Raw genomic sequence first — 16,648 nt, forward strand, 5'->3', positions numbered from 1 at the left:
CATTGGAGATAATGCTGATCACAGACACCCGTCTTTACTTTTGTAAAGTAGCCTGCCATCTCTGCTGTTGCCTACAGTCTTAACTGCTGAACAAGCCACTCACGAAAGGAGCAATTCGGTTTGGGCAGCAACTGCTGTCCATATCCCATGAAAAAAGATAAATGAACCTAATCTATGACCATTTCTAGTTCCAGTTATTTTTACTGTGAACACTATATATTTTATCTGGAAATGCCCTGACCCCATTGCTGTCCAGACGTAGTAGGTTTTCAAACATTATGCTACTCCTTCCTGTTTGATTGTTAAAGGCAGATCTTTTACAGAGACCACAGTGTCATCTCTTGAAGCACATGCCTTAGCAAATTCCGACCTTGATGTGCTGCTCCATGACTTATGCTTTGCTATGTATTGTTTCTCCCAGGAGCCTACCTTAAACCTGATTCTATTATTCCTCTCTCCAGATTCTCCCACCTTCATCAGGAATCTTGCAGTTTCATTGAGAACTGTAGCCATCTGAGTATCTCTATTCCTCTGACACTAATCTGCCTCCCTTCTTGACCTTGAAGCTGTCTCTCCTCTGTTCCAGTGCCCCGATTGAGTTACTGCTTTGTCTGGTGGAAGGAGCTGATTGAAGTTACGCTTTTGTTCTTCGATCTCTCTGGACTGTGGTGCTCCGACTGGATAACGTGCCATCAATTCCTAGAGTGCCCCTGATCTTTTCTCTACTTCCTCTAATTTTAGTCCAACCTCATCCAGCCCTTTTCTCTGCCCAGTCCAGGATGATGCAAACAGGCATGTCCCTTGATAACTCATTGTTTCAGCTTTGCTCTTGTCCCTTTGAAAAAAATCTTTTCCTATCTTGACTCCATTTCCCTTGGTATCTCTCTGCATGGAGAAAGCAGGAAAAGGGATAGAGGTATTCAACACTGAGGGGTTTTGGTAGAGCAAATGGCGAGAAACTTTGTGCACGTGGGTAACTTTAGGTCTTATATTGTCATAGAACTGTACAGCACAGAAACAGACCCTTCAGTCCAACTTGTCCATGCCGACCAGATGTACTGAATTAATCTAGTCCCATTTACCAGCATTTTCCCCATATCCCTCTTAAACCCTTCCAATGTATATACCCATACAGGTACCTTTTGAATATTGAAATTGTCCCAGCCTCCATCACTTCCTCTGGCAGCTCATTCCATACATGCACACCCTCTGTGTGAAAAGGTTACCCCTTAGGTCCCTTTTAAATCTTGCCCCTCTCACTTTAAATCTATGCCCTCTGGTTTTGGACTCCCCCACTCCAGAGAAAAGAACTTGGCTATTTGCCTTATCCATGCCCCTCATGATCTTACAAACCTCTACAAGGTCACCCCTCAGTCTCCAACACTCCAAGGAAAAAAGCCCCTGCCTCTCCCTATAGCTCAAACCATCCTACCCTGGTGACATTCGTGTCAATCTTTTCTGGATCCTTTCCAGCTTCGCAACATCCTTCCTGTAAAAGGAAGACCAGAATTGAACACAGTATTCCACAAGTGGCCTAACCAATGTCCTGCACAGCCACAATATGACCTCCTAACTCCTATACTCAGTGCACTGACCGATAAAGGGAAACATGCCAAATGCCTTCTTCACTATCCTACCTACCTGTGACTCCACTTTCAATGAACTATGAACCTGCACTCCAAGGTCTCTTTGTTCAGCAATGCTTCCCAGGACCTGACCATTAAGTGTATAAGTCCTGCCCTGTTAGTTGGCAAAAGAAATACTCGTGCAATTTGCAGAAAATGTTCACACAGAGGATTGCTCTGGTTTGAAATGCATGATATGAAAGCAAATTCATTTGGAACTTTGAAAAGAACACAAACTTGAAAAGACTTAATTAATAGGATTATGTGGGATAAATAATGGACCAATTTGGACAGATATTCCAAAGGAAGAAATCTGTCCTGTAAATTTCAATTTTATGATTCATGGAACCCCAATTCATTTACATTTTTCCACATCATGTCTTCACTATGAGACAGCAAATTGCACTGGCTGTATTTACACCTCGTGGTTTAGGTTTCACAACATGGTGGGGCACAAATTGATAGGTAGCTTAGCTAAACTTTCTTTTCTTTCATGTCTGCCAAGCATTATCAAGGTCTGCTTCTGGCTCAATGTTTCAACATCTCTACTCCTTTCCCCATCAGTCTGACCTTTCCATTTTCAGTTTCCTCCATCACTCCAACCAGGCTTGAAGGAAACATCCGGAATGGTGCCCCCTTTCTCTTGAACACGTTAGATTAGATTCCCTAGTCTAGAAACAGGCCCTTCGGCCCGACCATCCGAAGAGTAACCCATCCAGACCCATTTCCCTCTGACTAATGCACCTAACACTATGGGCAATTTAGCTTGGCCAATTCACCTGACCTGTGCATCTTTGGACTGTGGAAGGAAACCGGAGGAAACCCACGGGGAGAATGTGCAAACTCCACATATACAGTCGCCCGAGGCTGGAATCAAACCTGGGACCCTGACACTGTGAGGCAGCAGTGCTAACCACTGCGCCACCATGCCGCCCCATTGTCGACCTCTGGTCCAAACACTGGCTGAGTTATCTCTGCAGTTTCCTTGTGCCATTGCTCCCATTCCCATCTGGGGTTATGCTTTCATGTCAGCCCATTTTGGAATGTTTGCACACGTACATTCATAGTGCCACTGTGAAAAATATTGCAAATGATATTCACAGGATTTTATCCTGGATCTCCAGAGGAGTGGCTTGAAATCGGAAAATATTTGTGGATTCTTTTCCTGTCACAAGTGCTGCATTGTCTGACAAACCAGGAAAAAGTGCGGGGAAAAATATCCTTCAAAGGCCTATGACCGTCATGATAGAAACTCCCGGAAGAACAGGATATTCTCCCTTGATTGTTATGTTTAGACTCAGTCTGACCTTGGTTGTTTTAGAACTGAAAGAGTGATTGATTATTGAAAGGACATTTTGTTTTCAGAAAATGTCAAGCAGAAGAAATGCGGGGGAGCATAATCTGCAAGGGAAAAATTTGAGAATGTAATACTTGGCCGAGACTTTGGAGACCTTGAAGGTTGAGTCACTGTATTTTTCTTTTCTATACAGATATCACCTTCAGGCACTGAGACATTTGTACGTGCTTGCTGCTGAGCCACGTCTCCTAGTACCTGTTGATGTGGATACAAACACTCCATGTTATGCCCTCATCAAGGTTACCTATAAGGTACGTGAATTCGAGTTGACTGTTTATAATCAAAGCAGAACTGAACAATTGGATATGACCTTCTTCGTTTCAGATTTTGCACCTAATGCATGAGCAAACCAATTTCACAAAAACAAGCAAAATGTGAGGGACATCATCACCCTTTACTGCTCATATTCACTGAGAGCTCAACTATTTGACCGTCTGATGCTGTAAACAATAATAGCTGCTTGTTTGTAGCTGTAATGCCTAACTATACGGAATGAATAGCGAGTTTTTGAGGTATCTCACTAGTATCCTTACACACGGAGGAGGAAGGACAACACATCCATCCTCGGACAAGCCAAACAGAGACACGCACGAGAATTCCTAGAAGCATGGCATTTCAACCGGAACTCTATCAACAAACACATTGACTTAGACCCCGTCTACCACCCCTTGAGAAAATGAACTGGAAGTGACATCACCACATGAAATGATGTCACCACGGGAAATGAAATCCCCAACCCAAGGCGACGCAAACATATCAATAGAAAGCTGGCTACACCACCAGTGCTTTATCCAGAAGCACACTGAAGATGTTACCTAGTATGGTGACAAAACATCTGAAAACAAATCTTCCTGCTCAGCGGGCAAGCCTACATTCATAAGGAATGACAATTTTACAGTCTCTCAACCTTGTCCATACATACCTTGTACTGAATTTACCAGCCAAGGAAATATCGCAAAGACATGTAAGGTGCTCGAGAACACATGCGTGGCTAACCCCTGTGAAGGAAGTGCCAGTATTGCATTCCACTGAGGACTGAAATATTTTGGTCATGATGGCAGCAACTCAATGGTGTCAGATGCCACAATCACCAAAGGAATATTTCCCACAACTGCTGGTGAATTTTGTGCCAATTGACAGCACCTGGCCCTGCTCTCCTCCCGCCACCCCAAAGAAGGTAAAGATGGATCTGCAGATATCAATTCCGGAGCCAAGAATATCACTGAAACTGTACTAGAATCATTAAAATTAATATTCAAGAGTATTGGAGAATATTATTTTCCAAGTAATCAATGTGCAGAGGTATGGGGAAAAGGCCAGGAGATTGGCACTACATTGTGATGCTCATTTGAAGAGGCAGTATGGCCATGATAGGCTGAATGACCTGTGACTGCATGATAGGAATGCTGTGATTCTTTGATTCTTTAATAGATAGCCACTTGGAGACAATTGAAATGCAATGTATTGTTATCCCTGAGGAGCATGAGGAAATTTTTCAAATTCTAACAAAGGAAGTTCTAACCTTTAAATAAACATGATTTTATACAACCAGCCCTTGCTGTGGGAATGCTTAATTTTCATCTACTTTCTGGATATGGTTCTCATCTGCATTGTTCTCATACGAGTCTCCCCCCTACAAAGACATAAATGGACTTCCCCTGGGGAGGAGTATTTCAGAGACTCGATATCATGGCAAACCGGGTGTGTGAAATGAGCCAGAACTGTGCTGGTCCATAGAATAAGCAACCAAAGGGTATCTTCCCACGCTCTTTGTCAATCTGTGGTCCTTCCAGTTTGCTGACGTTTGGTTCACAAGATTATTTTGTTGGCTCACCATCTCCATAAAAGAGAAGGACGAAAGATGGCATGGTACAGTTCTCCAAAATTATGGAATTTTAATGGGTAGATGTAGAGAAGACATTTCCTCTTCTGGGGAATCTAAACCTCAAAGCTATAAATATAAGGAAGTGAAAATGAAGGTTACTATGTGCATTCATTTAGTTAATCTTTGTTGAAGAACTACAAGGAGACAGGGTAAAAATTGGACTCCTGATTTACTGTGTGGTTTAGTTGACATCCAGGACTTTGAAAGGTGATTGGTGGTAAATGTTCCTAACCTAGAGCCTATTGTCGCCCTGAATTCCTGTTGGCCATTACAACAGAATCTGGAAAAGTAAACTGTTAAACCTAACTTGACCATTTCCAGCACCTGATTTCCATTGCCACTAAACCTGCTTCCATTCAGACTGTTGATACAGCTCTTTGACTTTCGTGAATCTCTTAATTTTGGAAATGAAAAGACAGTGACCCATTGTCGCCGAGGCAAAATCCCCCAAATAGCAATCAATGAACTGTTTTCTTTTAGGTGATATTGGTTAACAGATGGGTGTTGCCAAGACAATTAGAAAGCCTAAATTTCTTTCAGTGACAGCATCTGCTGAAGGAAAGAAAAGCTGGTTTTCTACAGGTTTAAAGTGGCTTACTACAGAAAACTGAGACTTTTTTTGTGCGCAGCAAAGCTACTGGTTCCCCTTCTGGTCTGTTTAAGGGGGAGGTAGCAAGATTTTTAATTAGTAATGGGTTGAACGGTTATGATGAGTGGAATTGAAACCCAGATGAGATCAGGCATGATTGTATTAAATGGTGGATCATTCTCCAAGGGCTGAATTGCCTACTTTTACTCCTGGTTCTTATGTTTTCATGGTCATTCGCGTCTCTCTGCCCTGTGCAAAGCACAAGTGATTCAACTGGCAACCTTGATGTTGCTGCCAGGCACTGATCTTTGGCGTCAGTCATTGGTCAATAGTCCTCAAGGCTACACTTGTAACAGCTCCAGTTTGTCTGCACACTAATGGAATCCATAGCCACATAAACGGTGTCAAATTCCTTACTTTCAACACATACAACCAACCTTGTAAATCCCTGGGTTTGAAAACCAATACCTCTCATTTCAGTCAACAGTTTTAAAAGGCATAAAAGTAAACAAAAGGAAGGATCTTTACACTTTTAACTACCTCCGAAATGGCCGAGCAAACCATCCAGTTCAAGAGAAATTAGAGATGGGCAATAATTACTGTCCATACCAGTGACACCCACATCCCATGAGCAAACAAAGAAAATTAAAACAGTAATAAATCCATGACTAAAGCTAACAATAGAACTAATGGTATAACTGTTAACCATTGGACCAACTGGAAAAATAGTTCCAGGCCAGCAGAAGAAAGCAAACTCCAACCATGCAGCATCTTTAGTCTTCCTTGGTTTGAGAATACTTTCAGCAGTCCCTCAACTATAAGACAATGTACTGCTCACATTGCTGAATTAAAATGATCGCCTCTTGTGCTGTACATTTCCATGACAATGCGGAAAGATAATATGCCTTAATGAAACATGATCTCTCTCTGGGCAATGATTTCATGTTCTCTCTCCCCTCTGCCCACTCTGTCATCAGCACAAATGCCACTCTTTCTCAGTTACTTGCAGCTCTGACGAAGGGTCACTAGCCTCACAATGTTAACTCTGTTTTTCTCGCTGTAGATCCTGCCAGCCCTGCTGAGTTTCTCCAGCACTTGCTGTTTTTCTTTCAGATTTCTTTGGCATCAGTAGTTCTTTGTTTTTCTTTAAAATTCTGAGCGGGCTTGACACTGGAAATATTGAGAAGATGTTTCTACGAAGTGGAAGAACCTTGAACTAGGGAATATAGTTACAGAACAATGGAACACTCACTTATAATTGACATGCCAAAGAGTTTACTTCCCCAGAGGGTAGTGAGTGTGAGAAGTTCTCCGCCTTAGAGGCTGGGTCACTGGAAGTATTTAAAAGAGGAGGGGGATGGACTGTTGAGGCCATTGGGAACCTGACAGGAAAGAGGCTTGAGACAGATCTAATCTTGTTGAATGGTGGGACGGGTTTGAGGGACCAAATGGCCGCCTCCGACTCCTGTTTCGTTTTTTTTAATGTTCTGTACTATTCAATGGTCGATGTACTGTTAGTGTAGAACACCTCATGATGGTTTTTCTTCAACTTATGTTAGCACAGCAGCTCCTCAGATGTAAACCCTTCTTTTGGAAAACATGAATTTCGATACTTGTTGTGTACTATGCAGCCTGAAGAGACATGTGCTGCCACCAGCAGTGTCTTGCTAATTGCATGCTAACTTTAGGTCATTAATCAGTACCGCTAATTTTCTTTTGTGTCGCTGACATGCAGTGAATACAGAGGTTTTCTTGTTGGAGTAATGATATTGTGAAATATTTTCATGCTGCATTATTACATATCTGGTGCTGATTCACCACTAAAAAGTGCCACCTGGGTAGCCTGCGATGTCTTGCAGTGTTGAATTGTTGGCTGAGATCAGTACCGAAATCTTCACGCTCTGGTTTCCCCTAAAGCGGAGTTTTCGCAGTTTCCTCCGTGGAGCTGCTGTTCTGAGGGAAAGTGAGATAACGAGCTTCGAGGTTTTGCAAATTTGCTGTGCAAGGCCCCAATTGGAAGAGAGTTCTCCCATTTGTGGAGCTCTGAATGGTGAGGAGTCACTTCCTTTCTCGATTGAGGGAGGCCATGTGAACACTGAAGCATAACTTTAAGAGATCAGGAACAACTGAAAAGAATCATTTTGTCTAATTTTCATGCTCATTTCTTTTGGCCCCCAGGACTGTTGTTCAGCTGATGCATGCATTTACTCAACCTCTTTTTTTTATATATATTTGTTCCTCGACTCTTTTCTCACCTTTCTGCTACTCTCACTTCTCCCCTGCAGGCAATGATACCTGCTACCAAGCTGTTTCTATATACAGCACTTGGTGATTTCCAGGAAAAGAGCAGCATGTCTCGCACAATTGTACATTGAACCATTGGTTCGCCGTCCTACACTATTTCACCAAGGTTCATTCCCTTGCTCGAAACCCATCCAGTTCTCACTTTCTTATTCACAAGAAGGAAGGTGACAAACGACCAGGCACCTAATAGGTTACGTATCCTAACATCTGTCAACTGAAGTGTTGGAGTCTATTATAAAGGATGCACTAACAGAGTATTTAGAAATACATGATGTAGAAAAGCAGAGTCAGCATGGTTGCTTGCAGGGGAAATCATCCCTAACATTTTTTTTTAAGAATTGTTTGAGGTAACAAGCAGATAAAGGAGAACTTGTGATGTTATATATTTGGATTTCCAAAAGGCGTTTGATAAGGAATCATCCATTAGGTGTCATAACTTAACAAGATAAGGGCATTTTCAGGATGGTAACCTGTAACTAGTGGAATGCTACTAGGATCAATGCTGGGTTCACAACATTTTACGACATATATTAATGACTTAGATGACGGAAGTGAATTTACTCTGTCCACATTTAAGGATGATGCAAAAACAGGTGAGAAGGTGGGGATTATACAAAGAGTCTGCAGAGTGATTTGGGATTTAGATAAAATCAATGAGTGTGCAAAAACATGACAGAATGTAATGTGAGGTTATGCATTTTGACAGGAAGCATAGAGGAACTGAATATTATTTAAGTGGAGAAAGATCACAGAAAGCTATAGCTCAGATAGGTTTGGGGACCCTTGACATGAATTACAAAAAGCTAGCATATAACAAAAAACTAAAGAAAACAAAGGAATTTTGGCCTTTATTTCAAAAGGAGAAAGTGAGGACTGCAGATGCTGAAGATCAGAGCTGAAAATGTGTTGCTGGAAAAGTGCAGATGGTCAGGCAGCATCCAAGGAGCAGGAGAGTCATCGTTTCAGGCATGAGCCCTTCTTCAGGAATGAGGAAAGTGTGTCCAGCAGGCTAGGATAAAAGGTAGGGAGGAGGGACTTGGGGAGGGGCGTTAGAAATGCAATAGTTGCAAGGAGGTTAAGGTGAGGGTGATAAGCCGGAGTGGGGGTGCGGGCGGAGAGGTCAGGAAGAAGATTGCAGGTTAGGAAGGCGGTGCTGAGTTCGAGGGATTTGACTGAGACAAAGTGGGGGGGAGGGGAAATGAGGAAACTGGAGAAATCTGAGTTCATCCCTTGTGGTTGGAGGGTTCCTAGGCGGAAGATGAGGCGCTCTTCCTCCAACCGTCGTGTTGCTATGGTCTGGCGATGGAGGAGTCCAAGGACCTGCATGTCCTTGGTGGAGTGGGAGGGGGAGTTGAAGTGTTGAGCCACGGGGTGGTTGGATTGGTTGGTCTGGGTGTCCCAGAGGTGTTCTCTGAAACGTTCCGCAAGTAGGCGGCCTGTCTCCCCAATATAGAGGAGGCTACATCGGGTGCAGCTGATGCAGTAAATAATGTGTGTGGAGGTGCAAGTGAATTTGTGGCAGATATGGAAGTATCCCTTGGGGCCTTGGAGGGAAGTAAGGGGGGAGGTGTGGGCGCAAGTTTTGCATTTCTTGCGGTTGCAGGGGAAGTTGCCGGGAGTGGAGGTTGGGTTGGTGGGGGGTGTGGACCTGACGAGGGAGTCACGGAGGGAGTGGTCTTTTCGGAACACTGATAGGGGTGGGGAGGGGAATATATCCCTGGTGGTGGGGTCTGCTTGGAGGTGGCGGAAATGATGACGGATGATACGATGTATATGGAGGTTGGTGGGGTGGTAGGTGAGGACCAGTGGGGTTCTGTCCTGGTGGCGATTGGAGGGGCGGAGCAGCGGGAAGTTTAGAAGAATGCGTGGTAACCTTTGTGGAATTAAATGGGAATAATTTGGTGGTTGTTTTCACTGGCAAGGATTTAATGGGTCAAAGGGCCTTTTTCTGTGTAATAGATCTCAATAACTCTCTGAAGTGAACATAAATGATTGTGAGGGGGGCTTGACAGTGTGGATGCAGAGGGGTAGTTTCCTTATGTCTGGTGTCTTCAACCAGAGAGCAAGGGGTTGCCAATTTAGGTCAGAAATTAGGAAGCTTTTTTGTCAGAGGGTACTGAATCTGTGGAATGCAATACTGCAAAGAACTCTAGAGACTAAGTCATTAAATATATTCAAGACTGAGATTGAGAGAGATTTCAGGAAGGGAATGGAAGCCTATTCGGGCAAAAAGCAGGAAAGTAGAATTGCAGATTATCAACTTGGTCATAATCTCATTGAGTGGTGGTGCAGATTTGATTGGCCTAATGGCCGACTTCTACTCCAACATGTTCAGCCATTAAGAAACTGAGCAGCAAAGTGTTTGCTGCACCTGCTGGTGTGTTTGCTGTTCTACCTAATGACATTAACCTCATTCTGCATTTACTTCAATTTGAGATTATGACCTTTAGATTCTGCCCTTTTCTGAAGGGTCACTTCCTCACTGACTTGTTTGCATTGTTCTTGAAATGCATTGGAGATGAAGACGTGAAGTGAACTTGCTTCACAAGTCACGCATCAAATTGGTTCTGCCCAATACAGCAATTTGAGAAGCACAGTTTAAAAAGAAAGATAATCGAATTGGTTCAAGTTGCATAAGTGACAGATCACAGCGCTTCTGCAGCATTTGGATCCCAAGAGATTTAGGCTGTGCACAGGTGGTACTGGATAAATTTTGTTCAGATGGAAGGACTCTTTCCATACACACAGGCACGTACACATTTGCAATGTCTCCTTAATTGCCAGTAAGAGTAATTTGGATAAATCTAGCCCCCGCCTATCCAAGATGCAGACTGAGGAATTCTCAAGTAGCTTCACTCCTCAGTGGAACTTGGAAATTCGTAAATTCCTTCACTTTCAAATCAGGATAATTTGATAAACAGAAAAGACAAGAGACAAAAGCATACATTGCTGGAAAGACTCAGCAGGTCTGACAGCATCTATGGAGAGCAGTCAGAGTGAGCGTTTCAGGTTCAGTGGCCCTTCCTCAGAACCTGAGGCATTTTGGGACTCAGTAAAGGTGGTTCAAACTCTTTCAGAAGTCTCGTCGTCCACAGCGGAGGCTTTATTGTATTAGCAAGTCAGGATGTATGCAGTAGAGCTATAGTGGATGATTAAAGCCTCATGAATCTGAGGTCTTCAGGACGGGTCACAGGACCCGAAATGTTAACTCAGACTTCTCTCCCCATATGCTGCCAAATCTGCTAAGCCTTTCCAGCAATTTCTGTTTTTGTTTCTGATTTCTGGCATCCACAGTTCTTTCGGTTTCTAAAGACGAGAGATGTTCAGCAGGCCCTCCCCAGTCGGCAGCTGGAGAGAAGGAGAAAAGGCTGTTTATGATGGTTCTGGTGTCTACCTGTCAATGAAGACTTCCTAAGATTCAGTACCCAGTCAATGTTGAATGAGTTGACCTGAGTTGGAATGATCGTTCAGGCACCAGAATTAGTGGCCTCAGTTTTGGGTAGTGAAAACCATCCAGTGCATCTTAACAGCTGCTCAATGATCCAAGTCTACACATCAGGTTCAAAAATAGACTTGAGCTAGATTCCACAATTGCCAGCACTTACTTTGAAGGCTTTAACATGAATGAATGCAACTTGATGTGTGACAGAAAAATATCTATACGCTTTTCAAAAAGAACAGAAGAGAAGAAAACAAATTGATATAAATATGGTTCACTAATCTCTTTTAGAGAAGGAAATCTGCCGCCCTCACCTGGTCTGCCCGACAGGTGACCCCAAAACGGCGGCAATGTGTTTAACTCTTAATACCCTGTCAAATTGCTGAAAGAGCCACTCGGTTTAAGGGCATTTGGGGATGACAAAAAATGGCTGGATTTGCCAGTGCCGCTTAAAACTTGTGAAAGAATAAAAGCAGAAAAACTAATATACACAGACTGCAAGCAATGTGGGGTTTTCACAAGGATTTATTGTGTGTTAAATACACTGTAAGATCAGCTGTATTTAGCAAGCTCAACAGTCATCCAGCTGAGCCACAGAGAACAAAAGTACCAGGTTCAATAACCTCTCAAGTTAACTGATACCAGGTCGGACAATGAGAGGGGCATAGTGATTAAATTCAAGTGATTGTAATTCAAGAACCCCTAATTATATTTGCATTCTTTTTAGAATAATATTTTGAGGGCTTTCTGTCCTTGGTTAAGGAATGAATGCAACTTGATGTGTGACAGAAAAATATCTATACGCTTTTCGAAAAGAACAGAAGAGAAGAAAACAAATTGAAATAAATATGGTTCCCTAATCTCTTTTAGGGAAGGAAATCTGCCACCCTCACCTGGTCTGGCCTACAGGTGACCCCAACACGGCAGCAATGTGTTTAACTCTTAATACCCTGTCAAATTGCTGAAAGAGCCACTTGGTTTAAGGGCATTTGGGGATGGTCGAAATGAATACTCCTCAACTTTTGTTCCCAAATTAGCTTTGAGCATTACTAGTTCAAGTACTGTTTGCCACAGGTATAGCAGATATGGTACACAATGTACCTTAATTTCAACCTAAAAAAGACCATTCACTCAATATTATAGCTATTATAGGACTTCCTACATCAATATGATAATCTATCTCTCTCTCTCTCTCGTACTCCCTCCCTTTCTCAAATAACCAGCTTACCACAATTTGTAATGCATTTTAATGTCCATTATAAAGTCAAAAAATCACACGACATCGGGTTATTGTCCAACAGCTTTATTTGAAGCTGCAAGCTTTCGGAGGCCCCGCCCCTTCCTCAGGCAGCTAGTCCATTATAGAACTCGGTCAAGATGGCTTCAACGCATTCAGAAGTCTTGTTGCCAACAGAGGAGGCATTTATTGTATTAGCCAAACAGGATATATCAGCAGTCGATGATTAAAGCCCCTTGAATCTGCTCTGTTGTTCAGTGTGACTATGACTGATCTGCCTCAGTTACATCTTACTGCTGCTTGCCATATCTCTCAATTCTCTGAGAGACTGGTCTGCCTCAGATGTAAACCTAATGGAGCACCTATAACGTTCTGGGTAAACAATTCCATAGGATCCACAGCACTTGGAAAGAAGAAATCTCTCCTCATTACACTCCTCGGTTGGATCCCTGGCTCCTGAGATGAAAGAATAATCTACTGAACTATCCAGCACCCACCACATTTTTAACACTTTCCATTCATGGATTTTCTTGAATTATTAGAACTATAAAATACCACTTTTCTTTTGTTCATTCATCGACTGTGGGTGTCACTGTCTGAGCCAGCACTTACTGCCAATCTCTGGTTGCACTTGAGAAGGTGGTAGTGAGCTGACTTCTTGAACTACTGCAGTCCATGTGCGATAGGTAAACCACATTGTCGTATTTTAACCCAGCAACAGTGAAGGAACAATGATACATTTCCAAGTCAGAATGGTGAGTGGCTTGGAGGGGAACTTGCGGGTGGTGGTGTTCTCATGTGTTTGCTGCCCTTGATCTTCTAGATGGAAGTGATCATGAGTTCAGAAGGAGGTGTTCGAGGAACTTTGGTGAATTTCTGCAGTGCATCCTGTAGATAGGGCATACTGCTGCTACTGAGCATCAGTGTTAAAGTTGTGAATGTTTGTTGCAATGGTGTCAAGCTTCATGGGTGTTATTGGAACTGCGCTCGCCCAGGCAAATGGGAAGTATTCCATCACATTCCTGACTTGAACCTTGTAGATGGTGGACAGGCTTCGGGGAATCTGGATTGCTAGCACTGACTTGTTGTAGCCACTGTATTTATATAGCTAGTACAGTTCATTTTCAGCTCTTGATAATCCCCAAGATATTGATATTGGGAGATTCAATGATAGTAATGCTGTTAACTGTCAAGAGGTGATGGATAGGTTCTCTGTATTTGGAGATAGTCGTTAGCTGGCATTTCGTTAATACAAATGTTAATTTCTGCTTGGCAGCACAAGTCTTTGCACAAGATATTGCCCAGGTCCTGCTGCACTTAGACATGAATTGTCTTAGTATCTGAGGAGGTGCAAATTGTGCACTTATTGATGAACATTCCCATTTCTGACCTTATATTGGAGGAAAGGTCATTGATGAAGCAACTGATAAAAGCTGGACCTAGGACAGTAACTCGAGGGATTCCTGCAGAGATTCCCTGGAGTTGAGATGCCTGATCTTCAACACCCACAACCATCTTCCTCTATGCCAAATATGACCCAAACATTGGAGACTTTTCCCCCAATTTCCATTGATTTGCCAGGACTCTTCGATGTCACACTTGGCCTCAATGTCAAAAGCATCATCTCTCACCTCAGCTCCCCCCTGGAATTCATTTCTTTTGTCCATGTTTGAACCAAGGCTGTAATGAGGTCAGGAATTGAGTGGCCCTGGCAGAACCTAAATTGTGTCACTGAGCAGGTTATTGCTGAACAGGTGCTGCTTGATAGCCCTGTTGGTGACACCTCCCATCATTTGACTGATGATCGAGAGCAGACTGATGGGGCGGTAATTGGCCAGGATGGATTAATCCTGCTTTTTATATACAGGACACACGTGGGCAATTTCCCACATTGTCAGGAAGATGACAGTGTTATAACTGTACAAGTTTTGGAGCACTCGTCTTCAGTAATACTGCTGAATGTTGTCAGGGCCTGTAGCCTTTGCAGTATCCAGTGCCTCCAACCGTTTATTGATATCATGTGGAGTGAATTGAATTGGCTGAAGACTTGTATCAGTAAGGCTGGGGGCCACTGGAGGGGGCTGGGCTGAATTGTTCACTCTCTACTTCGTGCCAAAGATTTTGGAAGTGCTTCAGCCTTATCTTTTGCACTGTTGTGCTGAGCTCTTGCTTCATTGAGAATGGGGATGTTTGTAGGGCCTCCTCCTCCTCCAGTGAGTTGTGTAATTGTCCACCAGTATTCACAACTGTATCTGGCAGGACTGCAGAGCTTGGATCTGATCTGTTGGTTGTGGGATAACTTAGCACTGTCTATCATTTGCTGCTTCTGCTGTGTGGCATGCACCAGGTTGACACCTCATTTTTAGGTATGCCTGGTGAAGCTCCTAGCATGTCCTCCCGCACTCTCCATTGAACCAGGCTTGATGGTAACGGTTGAATGGGGGATATGCCAGGCCATGAGGTTACAGATTGTACTGGAGTACAATTGTGCTGCTCTTGATGGCCCACAGTGCCTTTTGGATGCCCAGACTTGTATTGCTAGATCTGTTTGAAGTCTTTCCTATTTAGCATGGTGGTAGTGCCACAAAACACAATGAAAGGTATTCTCAAAGTGAAGGCAGAATGTTGTGTCCACAAGGACTGTGCGGTGATCAGCCTCACTGATGCTGTTATGGACAGATACATCTGCAGGCAGATTGGTGAGAAAGAGGTCAAGTATGTTTTTCCCTCTTGTTGGTCTCTTCACTATTTTCTGCAGACCCAATCTAGCAGCAACATCCATTAGGACTCAACCAGCTTGAGCAGTAGTGCTGCTGCTGAGCTACTTTTGGCGATAGACATTGAAGTCCCCCACCAAAAGTACATTCTATGCCTTGCCACCCTTGGTGATTTCTCAGAGTGGTGTTCAGTATCAGCTCAGAGAGAACGGTGCATTGTAATCAACAGGAGGCTTCCTTGCCCATGTTTGATCTGATACCATGAGACTTCATGGGGCCTGGAGTCAATGTTGAGAACTCCCAGTGCAATTTGCTCCCTGTGTATACCACTGTGCTGCCTCTCTGCTGGGTCTATCCTGCCAGTGGGACAGGAGATATCCTGGAATGGTCATTGTGTGTAAAATGTGAATCTGTGAGTGTGACTGTGGCAGACTGTTGCTTGACTAGTCTCTGAGACAGATATTTCAATTTTCATACTATATTGACCCTAAATTTTAGCAAGGTGAACTTTGCAGTGTCAACAGGACAGTGATAACCATTGTTATTTCCAGTGCCTTTGTAGATGCCAGGTAATCAATTTGGTTTCATTCCTTTTATGAGACTTTCCATCAGTTGATACATTGGCATGCTAGGCCATTGGAGAGAGGAGTTCAGAGTCAACCACTTTGCTGTTGGTCTGGAATGACATGTAGACCAGGGAAGAATGACAAATTCCCTTCTGTAAAATACATTAGTGAACCAGATAGGGTCTTACGACCATTGATAATGGTTTCACAGTCAGCATTAGACTTGAATTCTCAGATTTTTATTGAACTCAAACTCTGTTTGAGTCTGGGTCCCCACAATATTTCCTAATTGCAGCTTGACTAATCCAGTGACAATATCACAAAGTCATTGCATCCCCTGGGATTAGCTATGTCACTGTAGAAAGAGTAAAGCAGCCACTGTCCAAAGAGATCAACCATTCTTAGTCAGTTTTTCCAGGTCGCATTTGGGGTCACCAGCCTTCTTTTGCAAGAAACTCACATTTTTGTGCCCAAGTGCTGAGATTTTTGCAGCAGTTTTGGCTGAGAGGGGCACTGGGAAGGAAATCTATCCTGAAGTGGTTGAGTAATATCATGATAAACAGAAGTGACTTTTGAAGCACATTAGTCAAGCCAAGAGAAGGCAGTGTGCCAGGGCTTGACTGAATGTATCCTCGAATCTTGAATGAGATGAGGAGTGGGAATTAAGAAGGCCCTGGAAGCTATTATTTCATAAATCCTTTGATTGTTTGCTGGAGAACTGGAGAGTGGCCAGCGCAGTGCTCATTCTTCAAAAGAACCAATCTGGATAAGTACAGGCCCATTAACTTAGCATCTGTGGTTGGGAACATTTTAAAGTATTTAAGGCTGAGATTGCCACGTTCCTCGAGACAAGAGAAAATAGATAGAATTAGCCAGCACAACTTCCAATAGGATTAAAATGATTGTGGTTGGCAAGCTGTGTCAAATTC

General features: G+C 43.2%; 1 protein-coding gene across 3 annotated transcripts in view; it reads left to right on the forward strand.

The window, feature by feature from the left end:
* Positions 1-16,648, forward strand: part of anapc1 (anaphase promoting complex subunit 1) — a 220,408-nt gene that overhangs the window by 171,784 nt on the left and 31,976 nt on the right. For all 3 annotated transcript variants that reach the window (XM_072551412.1, XM_072551410.1, XM_072551413.1), the window contains exon 40: positions 3,116-3,233. In XM_072551412.1, the coding sequence (XP_072407513.1) occupies positions 3,116-3,233 (118 nt within the window). The remainder of the gene's footprint in view (positions 1-3,115; positions 3,234-16,648) is intronic.

The sequence above is a fragment of the Chiloscyllium punctatum genome, chromosome 3 (assembly GCF_047496795.1).
Source record: "Chiloscyllium punctatum isolate Juve2018m chromosome 3, sChiPun1.3, whole genome shotgun sequence".
In the NCBI taxonomy this organism is placed as follows: domain Eukaryota; kingdom Metazoa; phylum Chordata; class Chondrichthyes; order Orectolobiformes; family Hemiscylliidae; genus Chiloscyllium; species Chiloscyllium punctatum.